This window comes from Diadema antillarum, unplaced genomic scaffold, assembly GCF_040938485.1.
Source record: "Diadema antillarum isolate AM-2024a unplaced genomic scaffold, OU_Dant_1.0 scf00000115, whole genome shotgun sequence".
In the NCBI taxonomy this organism is placed as follows: Eukaryota; Metazoa; Echinodermata; class Echinoidea; order Diadematoida; family Diadematidae; genus Diadema; species Diadema antillarum.
The window spans coordinates 2,692,714-2,712,655 of record NW_027271004.1 but is presented as its reverse complement, the minus strand read 5'-3'; the positions used below and the strand labels follow the sequence as shown (position 1 = coordinate 2,712,655).

At 38.5% G+C, this 19,942-nt stretch overlaps 1 protein-coding gene across 1 annotated transcript; it reads left to right on the top strand.

Moving 5' to 3' along the window:
• Positions 1-328: 328 nt before the first annotated feature.
• On the top strand, positions 329-18,492 carry LOC139719812 (1-acyl-sn-glycerol-3-phosphate acyltransferase alpha-like). The gene is made up of 6 exons (XM_071631199.1): positions 329-721; positions 4,461-4,594; positions 5,328-5,509; positions 9,163-9,258; positions 10,830-10,902; positions 17,137-18,492. Exons 1-6 carry the CDS (start codon positions 537-539, stop codon positions 17,286-17,288), a joined length of 822 nt encoding a protein of 273 aa, XP_071487300.1. The 5' UTR covers positions 329-536; the 3' UTR covers positions 17,289-18,492.
• The last annotated feature ends 1,450 nt before the right edge of the window (positions 18,493-19,942 follow it).

The following is a 19,942-nucleotide window of genomic DNA, read 5'->3' as shown; positions in this document are numbered from 1 at the left end:
GAACATAGCGGGGTGGATCACTCCATCTGCAAGATCTAAACTGCACAATCTTTTACGTGTTACGCTGACGCATTTCCCTGCCTGTGATTCTCTCTGGCATGCGTTTGATTCCAAGAAACGTCAAATTGTTCTTTTAACCTGTAAACAGCGGAGATGACCGGCCAAGGATAAGGTTGTGTTTGACTTTGACGGTGATAGCGCGTGATCACATGTGTGCCTGCGAGGACGGACACACACACACACCGTCACTGACGCGAACGGTATCGCGGTATCGCGGTACGGGGACCTAGATCATCACGGCCCGGCTCAAGTTCTCTGTACAGAACATTCATGTCAGGGTCTACCACAAGACACAGTAAACCGGGTGGTATGGAGTGTTAACATCGTCGTAGTACGTCTTCAGAACGATAACCCATGGGGAATCCTGACAATCAGACGATTTTATAGATTAAACCCTCATGCGGGAATACAAAAATAGTCTCTGAGTCTGAGCAGTAACTTTAGAACAAGAAGCCAGACTCTCCGTGGAAGGGACAATGGAGCTTGACTGGATTCAGATCTTTGTGATCAGTGTGCTGCTCTCACTGATTTTGCTCTATGAATTGAGCAGCACTTTCAAATACTACGCCAAAATGATTTTGTACTACACATTGGTTTCGATCTACTCTGTGATTGTCTGCATCTTGTCTCTTCCAAGGCCACGTGACCCCACAAACCTGAGGTAACTATCTGTTCGAGTCTGGGACTATGATAATCTGGAGACTGGAGTTGCACTCATTGTTTTGATCATAGATACAATTTTGTATATTGTAGTCTCTAGTTACCTGCACTATTAAACTAAACCTCCCTCAGCTTTGCCAAGGTTTGACCGTGCACAAAAGCATAATATATGCTTTTAACAAGTTACATGTAGCAGGCGGTCAAATTTTGGACATTGTTGTGGTGAAATTATGGGCGGCTTGCCTTATATTGTATGATAGTCCACCCGACCAGACGCTATGCAAAGCTAAAGCAGTGGAAATTGGTTTGATTATTGCACATTGATTAAAATAATGCTGCCCATGTCCATGTCCCAATTTGCCCATTTGTTAAGATATTTTTTCTTTGGTTTTTGTTTGTTTGCTCTGCATTATTTTCCTGCATTTAGCTTGTATTACTTTTTGTTATAACCAGTTGTTGAATAGTGCTTGCTGACTGTGGACATAAACACTTGATTTTTTTTTAATTTACATTTTTATGAGTGCACACTGTAGATTGTCTATGTGTTTTGAAAGATTGCTACCACCGCTCTGTTCACTTCTTCAGTACATTGCATCTACAATGTACGTGTTGTAGCAGTTACTTTAGGATTAAAAGAGGCAGATTAATCAGAAGAGAGAAAAGAAGTCCATTTCAGCACTGAAGAATTTGTATCCAAGCTGATATTTTCAGTGTTCAAATGGACCAATCAATTATCAATGACATTGCACATTAATAAAAATGATGCAGTCCATGTCCCATTTTGCCCATTTGTTTATGTTTGTTTGCTCTGCATTATTTTCTTGCATTTAGCTTTGCTTTATTTCTTTTGTAAACCAGTTGCATGTTGAATGTAGCTTGCTGACTGTGGATACCAACACTTGATTTTTTTTGTTTTGTTTTACATCTACCATTGCACAGTGTAATAATATGTGCTTTGAGTGATTGCTACCGCTGCTCTGTTCACTTCTTCAGTACATTGCATCTAGCAGTAACATTGGGATTAAAAAAGAGGCAGATTAAAGTCAGAAGAGGGAAAAAAAAGCTCATTTCAAACTCAAGCAATTCATATCCAAGCTGATATTTTCAATGTCAAATGGACCAAACTGAAGCAAAATTACAAAAAATATAGCCCACAGTGTCTCAAATTACTTGTGTGAGTTAAAAGTTCATTGCAGTATTTGTAGTACGTCCATTTCCACTGTGATATTTGGCATTGTTGCTCTGTACCAAAACACATTCCCATGGTTAGTGTGCTGTGTATGTTGTGCTGTGCAGTTTGAATTTGGAATATCTGCTCGGACATGAAACTGACAGCGCCCCTCCCCCCTTCATACAGGTACTGCGGGCCCAAAGTTGCCAATCTGATTATCCGATCTGACCATCACTCAAACTTATGTACAATGTTAATTTCTGCATTGTTGTACCAACTTCATTGCAAGGCAAGCAGCATGTCACTGCATTCCTTCCAGTTTGTCTTTTTTGTTTTGTTTTGTTTTGTTTTGTTTTGTTTTGTGTTGTTTTTCCATCCCTGCCTTGTACGATCCCAAATGCTATTGCTAACTACAGCCATGCCCAAGCACAAGATAATACTGCTTTGTATGGATCCCCCTTCTTGGTGGCTTGAGAGCTGGACTTACGATTTCTTGGCAGAATACCTACCTATGATACTGATTGTTTTGCCACAGAACCTGGTTAGCACATCTTTTTATTTAAGGCACAAAATACGTGTGCATACATGTATATACATGTATATATATGCACTATGAATGGACAAAGGGGTATAACAAAACAAACATAAAGGTGAAAAAAAAGTTACTTTGGTATTGAAGAGAATATTTGTACAACAATGGCAATGCATTTCAACTTGGGGTCTAGAATATCATGGGACAGTCACTACTCAGTATGATACAGTTGTAGTGCCCTTCTTTTGTTTCTGATTCAGTGTATATGGGATTACAAGTGTCTTTCAAATTCTCGTGATTGTAAAAACCAGGATGTGAATCCCAACTCGCATTGTGCATTGCAGTGAAACTTGCCCTGTAAATAGTTAAGTTTCTAAAGACCTGAGACAATGGATGATGACTTTTTATGTCAACAGATTTTTAATCATTACAATGTATATTGGGCATTTTTCATGAGCTCGCCCATTAACATGATGCATTTATATGGCTCTATCAACTGAGACTTGTATCTGACTTACAACATGCAATTTTGTATAAAGTATGGTGCCTTACATACATTCCATGAACTACAATGAAATAAAGATCTGCACATTATGTACATGTTGGATTAGAGACCAACTACACATTTGTACAGTGTATTTCAACATTACAGAGCCCACCTTTAAGGTCAGGTAATGTGTAAATTTGTATTTCAAATTTGAGCACAAAAAAAAAAAAGATATATACCGGTATATGTATAGTTCTGTTATGTATTGTAACAATTTGAATGGTGGATAGCCTGATCATTTTTTGTGTTTTTCTTGTTATGGATAAATTGTAATTAATGATATTCTAAAAATATATGGAGAGTATTATAAGCATTTATTTCCCCCTGCATTTTTAGTGTAATTCAAAATAATCTGTGATATTATCTGTGCTCACATTTAGCAATAGTTTTACTATTATTTAATGCCATCGTGCAAGTTAAACCACAAGATGGTCTGAGATTGCCATAACTTACAAGCATATTTGAGACATACACACATGAGATTTTTTTTCTTTATATTTAAAATGAGAAATGTAGTTTAGTTATCACATGTACAAGTAGCCCTTGTGTCAAATATCAAGTTGTCAAATTAAGTTTTGCTTCAGAGTATGCAATGATTGTGCATACAGTATACATTTGTATGGCAGTAAAGAGTTTCCACTCTGTTATATGTTGAGACTACTACTATCAAAGCTGTGAACTGAATCATTAAACTTTTAGCACATGTACTCTACATGTTGTACATATCAGCAAGATTGCATTGTAAATATCAGTGCTCTACTCTGACAGGTCCTGATTAAACTCAATTTGACTCAAGATAAGACACAATGTGCATGTTTGCTCAGCCGATCGTACCATCCTATTGTAGATCACAGTACCATCGTACCACTTATTCTCAAGGAGATACCTCAAATATCATCAGTGAACTTTTGGTAAGAACACTGATGCACTTTCTGTTGTATACATGTAGCAGTACTGAATATCACGTAGGTAATGTAGTTGACAAGGTGAGACATACAAGATGTACATTTATAGCACAAAGATAACTTCAAATATTGACCCCTTAGCAGTTGAAAGATAAGCCTACTCCAAAGCCTTCCCTGACTACATATGACACATGCATGCTTTCCAGGTCTATGCCCTGTCTCACTGTATTTGTGGGATATGGAAACTGTTGCCATCTATTTAAAACTGTTTGATGATTTAGGCTGGAGTGCTTGTTTGGTTTTACCAGGGAGGTGATCACCTCCCTGGTTTTACACATGTGTAAAAGGAAATGCTATACACTGTAAATGGAAATGCTATACTGCTTTTTATCTACAAATTGCTTTCCCTAACCCATCCTCTTGTCTGTAAAGTTTCTTCTCACAATATTAAGTATTCTTTAAACTGATACTGATAAATGTCCGATGACACTGTGCATGAAATTGTCCCAGAGTAAAAAATGGACCAATGATGAATACTGAAGAGTGAATGTTTGTGCCAATTTGTGTCCCCCGTGCTCTCTCCAGGTTTGCGTCATGGCTTCTGTCCAATACCAACAGCTTGTTCGGGATCCGTGCCGAGGTGCGGGGGCTACACCACCTGGACTACAACAAGCCCTGTGTTGTGGTAGCCAACCACCAGTCATCCATAGATCTATTTAGTAAGTTGTGGGGGTGAAAAGCTGATTATGATAAGGAGAATATGAAATATGTAGTGAAGCAAATGAATCACATTGCTCACTCTGACTGTTCTGTTTTGTGCAGTATTTTTTCCTTCTTCCCGAGTAGTTTTCCTCTCTCATTAGGCGTTTTCACATCAGCCCGATAAAAATCCAAGCTCGAGATATTTTTCGTGATTGCAAATTAGCGCGCTATTTCATTTCCTATTCACATCAGCCCGAACACAGCGCGCTAGTTCGCATTAATTATCCTGCTATTTCGGAAATTTCCAGAGTTGGACTCAAGAAATTTTCTCGGTCCATTAGCGCGCTAATTTGTATTCACATGATCAAATAGCGCGCTATTTCATGATCGGGTTAATTTCCCAAGTCAGAAAATAGTGCGCTATTTCATAATATCGGGCTGATGTGAAAACGCCTACTGAGGCTAAAGCCATTTGCTGTTTTAAAAAAAAAAATCAGAATGCCAACAATGTAAACTTTACATTGTACTTTAAAAGCAAAACTATTTTTGTACTTCGCGCTGTCGTGAAATTTCACTTGTATAAGATCTTGCAGATGGGAGAATGTTTGTACGTATACAAAGTATTGTATTTCAATATCTCCAAAAATGTTTCCTGTTGTTATTTTAGTACTGATAATACAGGGATGTGAAAATTTTACACAGTGCGGAATATTCCATATATTTGCTGTCTTTCCATGTTTTGCACAAAAGGTATGTTTTCCTTTGGAGTGTGGCCAAAGCGCTGCGTCCCCATTGGCAAGAAGGAGCTGCTTTTCACAGGGACGTTTGGTGCCTGCCTCTACCTGTGCGGCATCATCTTCATCGACCGCCTCAACCCGGACAAGGCCCGGAACACCCTGGAGAGAACGGCAAAGTACATGGAGGACAACAACGTAAGTATTCTTCCCTCCACCTCACGTATTTTTGCATGCCTTATACCATTTATATTCAGATTTTTGTCAAACCAACGAATGCACACTTGACTGAAAACTTATTTCAAGCATGAATACAGACGTACAATTGACAAAAATGATCAATGACATGTGATGCAAAAAATTAATATAGTTTGTATGGTGTGTATTTTGTTTTCATGATATCTGGCAAATTGGGACCTGAAAGACAACTCTATATTACCTCGATAGATTTGTGATTTTGAGTTACTGCAATGGAATGGGGAAATGGGAGCTCTTCCTTTCCAAGGAGTTGGCCGTTTCCCACTTTGGATTACAATTTGCATTGCTTGCCTGTCAGTAGAGTTTTCTTTTTTTTGGGGGGGGGGGGGGGAGTGCGGCTAATTTCAAATACAAGTATTTCAGTTGATGTGCAATAGAGATGATTTTTAAAAAAAATGTTGAGAGATGTGCAGGGTACACCCAGTATATGATGTTATAGAGGGTATGAAGCTTATCAATACTGTATGAAGAAAATGTGAACATCCTCGATACATAAGGTAGCTACAAGTGTGATAATTTGTATGCCCATGGTAGACTTGGATGCCTTTTGCACAGTAGGCGATATAAACAATGAAATTGGATGTTATTGAGATGTACCTGTGTGTGTGTATGTAGTAGTGTAAACTCTCCCAACTGCACTTGTTATGAAGCACATCTTCTAAGTGTTAACCTTTTGCCCATGTGGGCGTGTGAACTCCAGTACAATCCATTAAGATCAGAGAAGAGGCTTCCCTTTGCTGAAAACACGTGTACACAATGACAAAATAAGAAGGAATCCAATCAGATAACCTTTGGAGTGAAAACTCTTTGCTTTTGGTGAAGGAGGTCGTGTTTACTCGCAACATTTTTTTTTTTTTCAGCTCTTTTACGGTAAGGAAAAAGGGCATGATAGTATATGCTAAGTGGTCCACGGGTAATCCGATATACCCGTCTTTGCGTACAAACATTGGCATGCGCTTACATTCTGAACTGCAGTTTTGCTTCTTGATGCTCTGACTGTGGACACATATAAACTGTGGTCTTCAGCACAGAGTTATCTCTCTGTAGAGTTAACAGAGTTATAGATGTATTAGCTTTTTTTTCTTTTTCTTTTTTTTGGTCACACGCATGTGGTGTTGTTTATACTTTTTATTTTTTTTTGCTTGTTTTGTCGATCAAAATTTCTTTACAATAGTACTATTTCATCTTGTAATGTATTGTATTACCTGCTTGTGCTAATTATAGTCAAGTACTCAAGTGCTCTAGTACAGTGTCACAGTAAAACAGTAAAGGTTTGGCTCCTGACCACTCCCACTTTAAAGGCCCTGTGCATTTTATTTTTGGTATGTGTGTAGACAGTCATTAATCCCTCGACCCACAAGAAACTCATTTATGTGGCTTGGATCTGTATATTTGTATTTGTTATAATTTGTACTAATCATTCGTAGTATTTGATGAGGTGGAGTAAAATTTTCTCATTCAATGTGGATCCTTTGTTATCCTTGTTTGTTTAGGTTGTATAATGATCAAAAGTCTCTTCATTGCTCAATTTATGACCGATTCTTCTTTAGGCATCTCCACTTCCAGCAGTCTGTATGTGTACAGCTTCAGTGGCATTTTGATATGTTACAATTGTAGCTCTGAGATGGTTAATACAATAATAATTTGAATAATGATAATAATGATGATGATAATAATAGTAGTGATAGTAAGAATGATAATGGTAATGATAATAATAATAATGATACTGATAATAATGATAATAACAATAATGATAATCATAATAGTAATAATTACAATAATGATAATAACAATAATTATGATTATAATAGTAATAATTACAATAATGATAGTAATAATAATGACAATGATGATGATGGTAATGATATACATGTATAGAATTGGTACAGTACATAGTGAATCTACCCACTGGTATGATTTGCTAGGCATGAATACAAATGTACATGCACAATATAATAAATGCAGTGTACATACAATACGTCAGGTGTAGTGCATAATGTCTTGTAGTAGGATACTGTAGGATGACTGGAGTACGTTGAACAGCGTTGATTCAGCACATCAAGAAGTGAAGAAGTCACAGTCATGAATCATATCAGGATTAGTTAGTGTCTGCACTGTTGATCTCTAGGTACCTAGATGGTGGCGTGGATGAGATCAGCCCTTATGGCCGTTCCATACAAATTCTTGTTGAAAGTGCATGTACACATTTTTTATGTGTATTTTATAATCATGGCTTAATATTAGAGGTGCCCTATGTGTCTGGTGCCACAAAAATGCCAAGAAATTATGATAATTCCTCATACTTCAAAGAGCAGGCTCAATGTTTTGAAATTAATGCATCTACTTTGGAATGGGATGCAACTACAATGTTTATATCCTTATCTCCCTATACATCTATCTATCTATCTATCATCTACAGTATCTTATTTTTCAAAGCAGACATAGGATTGTAAAATCTAAATTTAGATGGTGATTATTATTTCTTATAAGCTTCTGAACATGGCAGTCAGAAAAACACAAGAAAGATGATTCAGAATATTTGATATGGGTGAATAATTTCCTAGTAATCTCTGTAGAAGATACTCAGTGATGTTATGAGACAGTTTGCAGGACTGCAACATAAAAAAGACACATTCTCTTGAAGATTGTATTAATAATAATAACATGCTTTGTTAATACTGAAATGTCTAGAGTTCAGATCATAGAATATAATGTGGTACACTATAAAGCCTTTCAACTACCAAATGTTCTACTGTCACAGAAACCTTCAAATATTTTAACACAAAATTGGCATATCAAAAAGTGAGTTTAAAATAGCTTTAACAGGCGTATGTATCTGATTTGTAAATTTACTTGCACAGTAGTAGGAAAGGAAAATCAGTTTTCTGCCTCTGTCAGTGTGACCTTTCATGTTACTTGAGAGGGGTTTTGTCTTGTGTGTTTGAGTACATACAGTGTGTTTGGCTCTGTGAGTAATGATGAATACACATTATACTGGGAGGGGGAGAAGGTGCAGGATATTTATTCAGGCTGTTGCCATGGAGATACTGTACATTGTGTGATGGAATCTCTGGTGGGTAATAGGTCTGTGCTTACTCTCAAGGTCTTGAAATGTTCAAAAGATATCAGATTTAAAGTCAGTATAAAGTAGGGGGTGGTCTGAATGAAGAAGAAGATATGAGAGGATACAAAGTATTTTTTTATTTAGATCTTATCTACAATGTACATTGTATGGAATCTCTTATCTCCTCAGTCCTCAGATATTTGCATGTTATTTTCACGATAGTTTTGTTGCACATGAAATATACACAAATTTCTACACTGCAGATGTTCCAGATTGTGTGCCTCACCTCAAATTTTCTTTTTACTTTCTCTATAACCATAGAGGCATTTCATACGAAATGATGCTATCCATTTTACAGAATGTCATAAGAAGACCCGTAATCTGATCATGACGCAGTTGCAGGACAAAGTTGGCAGTGAGTCTACTCCTTGCCCAAGCTGCTTTGATGGTGCAATGGTGTACATGTATAACAAAATCCAGATACTCTTCTGAAAGTCATTCCTTTCTTTAAACTCTCATCTCCCTGCAGCTGAAGGTGTGGATATTTCCGGAAGGCACCAGGAATCACGAAACCGGCCTCCTGCCCTTCAAGAAGGGAGCTTTCCACCTAGCCATCAATGCTCAGGTGAGAATCTTATGTGTAGGAAGAAAAAGAAAATCACCCAGAAAATGCTGATTTTGTGTTGATGTCAGCTGGAGTTGTTGAAATATTTCATGCAAAACAATAAATATCATTGGATATTGCAGATTATTAACTTTTATTTTATGTGTGTGTTCAATTCAGGTCAACTTTGAATGAATAAATTTATGATCAAAGTGCTGAGACAATGATAAAAAGGGGAGAATTATCATTTGAATGCCACTTCATGCTGTTTATGTGAACTCTAGTCTAACCATCTTTCGAGAAATATTGATTGTGGAGATTTCAAATTTCTTTCATCTTTTTCTTTGTATTTAAGCCTAAATCACTATCTATACAAACATTGTCTGAAGAAGGGTTGTCATGTTTTTGTTGTTAAAGTCACCTTTGGAAAGTGAGTTTTAAGTGAGATGTGAGCAATTGACTAAAATGTTGCAGGGTAGATTTGACCTAAGTACAGTAGGCCACATGTGCACAAAACAGACAAATATGCATACCTTTTGTGCTTCTGCAAATGAGTATTCTTGTGTGCTAGTTATGGAGTACAGGCCAAATTGTGCAGTGCATTGTGGGAAAGAGAAATAAACATGCTCTTGCAAACCCATTTGTGTGACCCAGGCATGGGTTGATAAGATACCACCTGTATTGTGTCACAAGAAATATCCATGGGACTGCACCTTGCCTATTTACCAAGAAGTCATTGATTGCAGCATGATAGATTTCTGTTATAAGATATGTGATGTCCTACAGTTCTTTGCACATAAAAAAAAAAGTGATAGTATGATGCCTACACAGATGTCCACAGGTGGGACTACAGGGTTCATTCATTTCTTGATGTGGTTACAAATCATTTTGCACTTCCTATGTTGACAGTGTGGTGACTGACAATTTGTTTCTCCTCACCACTCAAAATGTGTCGTAAAGCAAGATCTGCCAGAAATAACTGCATAATTGTGTGTGTGTGTGTGTGTGGGGGGGGGGGGGGGGAGTGGGAGGGACACTCAAGAACAGTCAATAATGCAGGTACCTCACAGGTAGAAAACTGACCTTTCCCAGCCTATTGTCCATGGATGTGTGTGAATTGTTAGGCCAACAGCATAAAGTGCTTATCACATTTTGCTCAGATCTAACATTAGCAGTAATTCTATGCCTGAAAAGAAAGTTTACCTCTGAGCAGATTTAATAGCATTATTGTCTTGAGTAAGATTCAGACAAAAGCTTTGCATCAGACAAGAAGAAAGGAAATCATGAGAGGTTAAATTAAAAAAAAAAAAAAAAGATATGTAAGACAATACAGTATGACCTTCTACAAAGATGAAATACACTCTACAATGCAGGTTGGAGCTTAAAGAGTTGCTGTATAAATAAAACACTGCAAAACTTGGGCACTTTCACACTCTTTGAAGCTTTATCTCATGGAGTGTACCTATCACATGGATCAAAGATGAGGTTTGCTCTTGAAATAGTTCTTGCTGTGCTAAGTCTGTACCAGATTGTACTTGCTGTGAATCTTGAAGCCAGATTTGTCTTTTTCCCTCCCCCCCCCCCCCTTGCAGGTTCCCATCATTCCCATCGTGTTCTCATCGTATTCCGAGTTCTACAGCAAGAGAGAAAAGCGATTTGGTACAGGTAATGTGCTACCAAAGAGTTTCTACACTGTGCCTAGAGTTCATGATATTTCAGAAGTTTGCTGTGAAAGACAGTGCAGCTACTGACATCAAACTTTGTACTGGAAGATATGGTATTGCCTCTTCTACTCTACAACCCCCCTCCCCCGAAAGTTTGTTTGTTTGTATACAAATGATGCACAGGATAGAGTGCGTTAGTGGAGATGTAGCGCACTCGAGGGTATTTACAATTGTGAAACATGCACGAGGCGAAGCCGAGTGCATATTGCACTACATTGTAAATACCCGAGAGTGAGCTGCATCTCCACTAACGCCAGGAAATAATCCTGTACATCATTTGTTTTATAAAATGGGTCGAAAACTAACAGCATTTTTCACGTACCTTTGTGGGTCAATACCAGTCAGCTACATGTAGCACTCGTCGATGTTCGTCCCAAACATTTACGCACGTCGCACTCGGAAATCCCGCACATATAAGTACTGTACGTATAAGAGTATACCTACGCCACACATGTTATGCACACAAGAAAGGCCGGCCGGCAGCCCGAACTAGAAGTTGTTTACAGGATTTTGCATTATACATATATGTCAGATAATCAGTTGTAACACCTGATTGAGTGCGCACTGCTAGTGTAAACATTGTGATGTCAGGCCGTGCATGTTAGTGAGAAATTAATTTTACGCACACGTGACTCATTTCAGCGCTTCCAGTTGGCTACATTCTTGAACCCATTTTATAAATAGAAATTATCATTAAATCCATTAGTCTTAATTATTCTATACTGCAGGGTTTGCCTGTTCAGCTTTATAAAACTGCCTTCCAAAGGCACCCTGCAATAGTAATAAACATCATTCTACATGTATAAATGAAAATATACAATACAGTTATATGTAACATTATAAACTACAAACATCAAGAGTGGATTAATGATAGATAGTAATTATATGGATATCCATGTATACTGCACTGTTACAAATCCAATTGAATCTGTGTGTATGGCTTTGCATCGTTTTTTTTTTTTTTTGGGGGGGGGGGGGGGTTATCCTTAAAGGTATGTACACAGTAACATGTTCGAACATTAACAGGGAGTGCATTAAACAAACATGCTCTGACATATAATGCAAAAGAATTTCTTTTATATTTTGTCCCTGCGAAGAGAAGATTGATTAACTGTTGCTTCAGTAAGGGCACTCAGTCATGTCTGGTTGTGCTGATACTTGAATGGACAGAACACTTCTGTTTTCTACAAGAGAGATATACATGTATGCTGTTGAACAAAGTTTACTAGCCTGTGTCTGTAATACATGCTGTGTTTAGAGTAGCCATCTACAACAGTGCTTTGTCATGACTTGAGCACAATGGTTTGTTGATAGAAATGTCTGGTCAGGATAATGCAAACATCACACAGTGATATATTATTGACATATTATCAGAGATTACCTTTGCTCAGTGTTTCTTATCTTCGAGTATAGAGTCTCCGACCTCTTGAAACAGTTAAGGTCATATTGGCAAGTGTACACTCACATACTGTACATGCTTTTCTCTCATCATTTGAAGCTTTGAACTCGGTTTCACCCGTGTGGGAAGTGCGAGGTGCAAGGAAATCAGATTAAGATTCTTTATATGGAAAGTGCTTCAAGTCATTTGTGTTAAAACAATATAGTAGTAACGATGCACCTGGGGAAATGTAGCCTTTTGTCAAGGCCCTCTTGCTGTTTGGTGAAGAGAGCCCAGCTGAGTGGGGTTGCGCGAGGGCCTTTTGAGATCTGCTTCGCATCCTTTTGTTAGCCCTTTGAATTACCGACTTTTGCTCCCCGATTTCGGGAGCAAAAGTCGACCAATCAGCATGTCTGTCTGCTCAAACCCGATTTGAATGGAGCGAATGCACGCCGCAGACCTCACAGAACTCTACACACACAGAGTGTGTAAAGTTCTGTGGCAGACTTCTGCGGGTGGTCAGTGATGCATGCGAACAGGCATGACAGCACCAAGACAGAGGATTCGGGGAGCACGCCATTCCATTGGTTGACCGGAACCTGTTAAAATGAGTATTCAGAAGGGTTCACGTGTCATGAATAATAATGTGTGAAGGAGATCTCAAAAGGCCCTCGCGCTGGCGCACTCGGCTGGGCTCGCTTCGCTCGCCCATTACAGCGAGAGGGCCTTGACAAAAGGCTAGGGGAAGTGGGGATCAATAGGGCAAAGGGTGTGCATTGTGTTAAAAGGGAAATCCAGTCCAAGTATAAGTTAGTCTGATAAAAAAGAGTAAAATCATACGAGTTCAACAATAAAAATTTTACTGAAATCGGATGAAAAATAAGGAAGTTATGACATTCTGAAGTTTTGTTAATTTCTGCAAAACAGTTCTTGTACAGTGGATATGAATATGCAAATGAGTGAGCTAACCATGTCATACCCTCTGAATTTTCTATTGATCGTGTACAACAAAAAAATGATGAAAATTCAATGTTTTTGTCATTGAAATCTGAAACATGATGCTATTCCCGGTTGAATAGCTTCAGAATAGTGAGCAGTTAGACCAGGATTTGAGCCTCGGGCATAATTGCGTTTGAATGAAAAACTAGAAATTTAGCAATTTTATGTACAAACTATATGGCAAGTTGTGAGGGAATGACATGCTCACCTTGCCATTTGCATATTCATATTGATTCATATTGTTCAAGAACTGTTTCCTGAAAAATTAGCGAAACTTTAAAATGTCATAACTTCCTTATTTTTCACCCGATTTCGATCAAAATTTTATCGTTGAACTCGTAATATTTTACTCTTTCTTATCAGACCAACTTGGATTTGGACTGGATTTCCCTTTTAATTTACTAATGACAAGACTTCGAAGGACTACAAAATCCAGGATTCTGGCACTGAAGAACATCTATTGTAGACTGAGACATTACTGTTTATGGTACTTTTTTTGTGAGCTAAATTGGATACTTTACAACCATGTGTGATTTAAACAGTAACTGCTGTAATTCTCACTATTCAGTTTTGATGTTTGTTCATGCCCAAATACAGTGTAAAAAAACAAACGAACAAAAACAAAAATTGGTTCACATTGTAGAACCCGTGTTCGTATTCTTCCATAGTCGCAAAGATTAGTGATCATTTGTGATAACCTTCAGCAAAGTTACATTTTTTGGTCTTTCTAACACGATTTTAAGTGCCTTTCTTGATCGCAGAGACATTCTGTTACAATTTGAATGTGATTGAGTTGTATTGTATTCAATACAACTTGCTTGGCAAGGTGAAGTGACTGCTTTGAAAGCACTTTGATAGTATAGTAGTAGCAGTATTGTTTTGATTACCGGTAGGTGAACAGAAGAAGAAGAAAAAAAAGCCCTCTCTTGAGGCAGGCTTGTGAATTGGCAAAGGAAATCAGGTTGAGCACACAGGATAGCACGACATCCCCTTAATGTGTATCTTGCTTTGAAAAAAGTAGGCGAAAAGTGATACTATTAGCTTCTCCTCAGAACAGATTGTGCAAATACTGTCTCTTCCACCAATGTGTGATAAAGCATATGCCATATTGTAAGTGGCTGCTGTTATCATGTGCTTGTATTGAAGAGATTAGCCATGTACATATTTATATTATCCGTGTATGATGTACACTGCCCCAAAAGAGGGGAAAACAAACACCCAAATAAACAGCAAAACAAATATTTGGTCTTTTTTTTAAGGGATGGGGGGGGGGGGGTGGGGGAGGGAGTGTGGAGGAAAAATTGATTAGACCATATCTTTCTGAGGTATGCATGTTTTGAGGTTAGCAGCAACATGTTGCTACCCAAGTGCTCACAAAACTAAGGTGACTGCAACATTGAGAGACCTTTGGGATTTGTGTTTGGTGGTGTAGTTTGTGAGTGTGGTATTGTCAGAAGAAGCTGGGAAGTATTTGGGATCGTTTTAGGGCATCCTCTATAGCAATAACAGCAGCCATTACAGTCACTTTCTTTGTTCCAAAAGTAACCTGTTTATTGTTGACATTGTACCTATGAAAGACCCTCAAGTAATGCATAGAGTTAGCTACTGTACATTGTATGGCAACTTTCATACTTCGATTAAATGACAGTTTGTAATTGGTTTTTACCCATTGAAGGTCATTTTCATATAGAGTATAATATCCTGTTCAGCTGTCTACATGTACAATGTACTAGGTGTTTCAAAAAACATTTCCCACTTTTGATTCTTAATAATTAAAAAAATATATATCAGATAACACTGTCATTGATATGAGTGATAGCTGAATAGTGTACAATTTGGTTGAAGGTGGTTTAAATATGAAAGCATAAATCACTTTCATGAAATCCCTGATTAATTTCACAGTTAGGTTCCAGACTTTGCTCTATTTTCAACCCTCTGTACAAAATTTTACTTTGCACAGGGGTCAATGGGTGTGTATGGGAGTGTGTGGTTAACACCCTGACAATGGTCCTGAACAATGGCCAGGGTTTGAATGCTTCATTATTTATTCATGAGAAATTCCATTATCACAACTAGTCTTTATTCAGCCTCTGGCCGTATCTGTGTAAAGTCAAACGCCTGCCGATACTGTCGTTGAGTCGCGAAATTACAATGAATACCTTCTGTTCTATCGTAAACGTGGTGACAGGAAGCAAAGAAAATCAATTAGAGTATATATACACTTGTGTATATGGAGCCTTAAATAAATCTAATGTGAAACAAATCGCCCCAATGATAAATGCTGCTGAACTCTTTACCAAAAATGATCTCTTTTTATCGAAAAAGCGAAAAATTTGTCAGACTATTTAATTAGTAGACAGTTGTATTAAAATGAGGAACTGAAGATCATTTATGCTTATTTATGTCCCAAATTTAGTGATATGTGAAGCAAAATTTGAAAATGAGTGCCAGCTGGAATGAAAAGTGGTGTTTGCAAGCACTTTACCGTGCATGAATTCAGACTAGCAGTGCCCAGGGCAATCCACATGAATTATTGATTAAGCATTCATGTGCCAGGGAGCGCGAGACTGACGTCTAGTCAACAGGTGGTTCAGGCATGCCCATTGTTAAGGGCCTTTGTCAGCACACACTCACATACACATCATTGGTTTCTGTGCGAAGTTAAATTTTTGTACAGAGGGTTAAAATTTGACCAAAATCTGAAACCTTACTTCAAAATCAATCTTAGATTTAATGAAACTGATTTATGTTTTCACACCCAAATTACCTTCAACCAAATTGTACACTATCCAGCTATTACTCATATCAATGTCAGTTTTATCGGATGAATAGTTTTTGAACTATTAATGATCAAAAGTGGGAAATGTTTTTTGAAACACCCAGTATGTATGTCACTACCTCATAGTATGTGATTAAAGCAAACAATTTAACAATTTACAAAGAATGAAACTGTGGACACGTAATGTGAGTTGCCTTCAACCTCACTGGAAGCAAAACTGAAGGATTGTCAGTATCACACAATTGGTCAAAGCACATTTGGCTTCAGTTCTTAATTGAGGTGTTCAAGGACAGATAACATGTGACACCTCTACCCCCCCCCCCCCACCCCCCACCCTTTCTTCTCATGAAATTTCAACATTAAATCTGATGCACAATCATAGCTGTGTAGACACAAAACAATGACAATTTGATGTATGGAATGATAAGAGTGCATGTTCCTGAGTCATGTATTCTGTAAGCCATGTAAGCTAGTGGTGGACAGTGCAATAATGAAAATGATCGGCTGGAAAAAACACCAAGCTATTGCCCCCCCCCCCCCCCCCTTGTATGTAAGTATGAAAAGCCAAAGGGGGAAAAATTATATATTGTGTATATATGACAGTTATAGTTTGCTGTTGCCAAACAGGCATGTCCTAGATACCATGCGAAAAGACTCGGCACTACGGACTGTAAGAAGCCACTTGACAGCAAGAACAGCCTTGCGATTGATCCTTAGTGCCTAGAGACCATTGTGACTTTCCTTTCCAAAATTTGAGTTTCCTGTATGCACTGTCTACTCTCGAATGTTATGATGACACAAGCAAAGTTAAATGTCACACTGCTCCTACAGGAGTTGTGCTCTGCAGCCACCCCGAGGGTGTAGGATTGTGTTCAAAGTGATAAAGATCTTGTAGCAATAACATTTGAAAGTTGGACATGCATCAGCAAAGTATATGCTGTATATAGTACAAGGTTTTAATGTTTATTCACTAATGTCTTTGCGCTCTCTCCACTTTCGCATCTCTCACCGTGTAACAGGAAAGTTTACAATCACCGTCTTGCCACCGATACCCACCGAGGGGAAGACGAGCGACGAGGTGACAGAGATCGCGGAGATGGTGCGCAAGCAGATGCTGACCACCTACAACGAGACGTCCATGCAGAGACTGGAGAGCAATGGCCTCAACTGAGGCGAAAGGTCAAAAGGTCACCGTAGCAATAAGCGTTCTTGGAGGAGGAGGAAGAGGACACAGGGGCAGATATTAACGGTTACCGGGTGTCGACGGTAAATGAGATAGCTCTCTAGAGAACCATGTAGACAGTGTTCTCATGCGTGCACCTGTGTGCCATCATAGCGTGATGGCAATTGCTGTGTAGAGTCGAACCTTTCTTAGTGACCACCTGCCCGTAGAGATCATCCTTTCCGCGTCCGTAGAGAGATCACTGCACACAGGTCGGAGTGTGTGTTGCAACATGAAGAGATTTGCGCGATGCCTAACCCAATATCATCTGGCGTCGACGTCACGGAATCGTGGACGGCAGAAATGAATTTGAATGCAGGGAAGGTGTTGTGTTAAGTGGTTTGCCAGCAAGGTGCTGGGCAGCCACAGGCATTTGGTTAGCTCTGCTTTTAAGGGTATTGGTTGCGTTCAGACTTACAGGGTAGCTATGATTCACTGTGTGAGGGCACTTAGGAAGATTTGTATATGCGAGGGTATTGCTGAAACACACATGTACATCATTATCTGTGAGATGCACGGATTGATTCCTGCCGCAAAGTTTGTACAACTCACATATTTCATGATGTTAAAAATAACGTAGATATAGATGATATGATCAAAAGAATGGCAGTTAAAAAAGATGAAAAAAATAAAGATACATAGATACAGGACATTTTGCACACCCCTCCCATGTATGAATACAGCTATAGGACCCTACATTTACAGTTATCAACATGTACAATATCCTTTGTAATAGCAGATATTGATATATTGGAAAGAGCTTTCAGGAAAATAAAAGTTTCTTAATCAACAAATAACGCTATGAAAGCAACCAAAAAAAAAAAATTACTTCCTCCAGAATTTCACCATTTTTGTCGTGCTCTCATCATCGCACAGCCAAAGAACAGTGTTGTGTGATTAGCTCTCCAAGCAGTGCAGATTGAATGATATGTGCACAGAATAATTTGTGGTTAGAAAGTTGTCTTCAATTTTACTAGTCTGAAAGTAAGAACATATTAATATTTTAGGTAATGCTGAAATACTCTCATCAGCAAAATCACTAACGAGTGACGTTTGCCAATACTGGTCCGATGCAAAACAAAAGAAATGTGTAAAAGTTCCCAACCCGTGCAGTGTCAGCCTGTGTGAATTTTTGACCCCCCGTGCAGGTGTAAAGGCGACCCAAGTTCTGAGAGTCCTCAAAGCATGAAGATGACGTGATGCAGTACATACCAAAGGTTGCACCGTCCGATATATATGTTGAGCAAAGCGACATGTAATTAGATGCTTAAATGCATTATGCGTAAATGTATTAAAATGTGATAGTTTTCGGGGAGTGGGAAAGTGAGGGTTGGGAATCAGAGCCACTGGCTTAGACAAGCTACTCTCACAAACCTGGGGAAAGTCAAGCTAACTGGTTTGTAACTGATTTTTTTTTTTTTTGCCTGTGAAACATTATGAAATCAAAGGACAGTTGCATAAGATGGGCATTGTACTCTTGTGTCGTCATGACAGTACCAGAGATCATAAACGGGTGGTAGATCAGGACATGTGTGCAGCATGAAGTATTAGCAGTATTTGGGTCCGTCTCCCGTGCGTTTTACTATACCAATGTTGGACATGGTGTAGACTCACTGGCGTTGCATTGCATACATGTAAAAAAAAAAAGCAGCACGCTTCAAGAAGCTCTCTGCATGACCTTCGTCATGTGATAACACCACTCTCAGTATACCAATATGATATCCTCTTGAGCTAGCTTTAAGGACTCACATAGCTTCCAAGGTATAAGTATTTTGGTCTGAATATATCTTATTGAGATAATTATTATTCTAAGAGCGAGCAAATACTTGAAACTGACGTATATTTTCAAGTTTGTTTGTTTGTTTGTTTTTCCCCAAGTCATATGTTTTTCTTTCTTGTACCTCCCACCAGAAAGATGCTGGGGTGAAGGTCAGTACTTGGTCAGTTGTCGAGATTAATGTTCTTCCGCAAATAGTAAGTAAATGAAGGTCCATATACTTATGGCAGATATCAATATAGACTTTACACAAAAGCAAAGGCATCCCATTTGACTTTAGCTTTAGCTGCATATTACAGGTTTTTTCTTTTTCTTTGGGGGGGGGGGGGAGGGGAGGGGCAAATTTTGTGTTAATATCAACAAGTATTTTCTCACACTTTTGAAGTAGCTTAAATTTGGAGGATGTTCAGCTCATTGTGCGTTGTTGCCCAATTAGATAGGTTTAGTTTCCCTCCACGTGTCGCTGCCCTCCACTGCCTCTGTATTCTAGTCTATCTCCTGTTTGTGTCATTTTGGAAGGTATTGAATGTCTGCCGTGATTAGCAATGCTTCACCTATGCTATAATCTTGCACAAATGGGACTATATATATATTTTTTTTTTTGGGGGGGGGGTAATATTTTTTCAGTGGTAGGGTGGAAATATCACTTGCATCTAGAAAGAGAAATCAGTCTTCTGTTTCTGTTTCTGTTTCTGTTCCATCGGTATACTCAGAATTAACTGTAGTCCACCAACGCTGTAATTAGTATGGTCGTGTATGTGCTGGACAGGAGAAGTGTTTCATATGTGGAGTCTCGTGTGTGGTAATCTTGCACAAATTGGAAGAG

Bases quoted from the DNA above. Each gene is read 5' to 3' on its own strand.
- LOC139719812 (XM_071631199.1), top strand. From the start codon at position 537: ATGGAGCTTGACTGGATTCAGATCTTTGTGATCAGTGTGCTGCTCTCA. The intron at 4,595-5,327 runs GTAAGTTGTGGG...TTTGCACAAAAG, and splicing joins GTCATCCATAGATCTATTTA to GTATGTTTTCCTTTGGAGTG. The intron at 10,903-17,136 runs GTAATGTGCTAC...ACCGTGTAACAG, and splicing joins AGAAAAGCGATTTGGTACAG to GAAAGTTTACAATCACCGTC.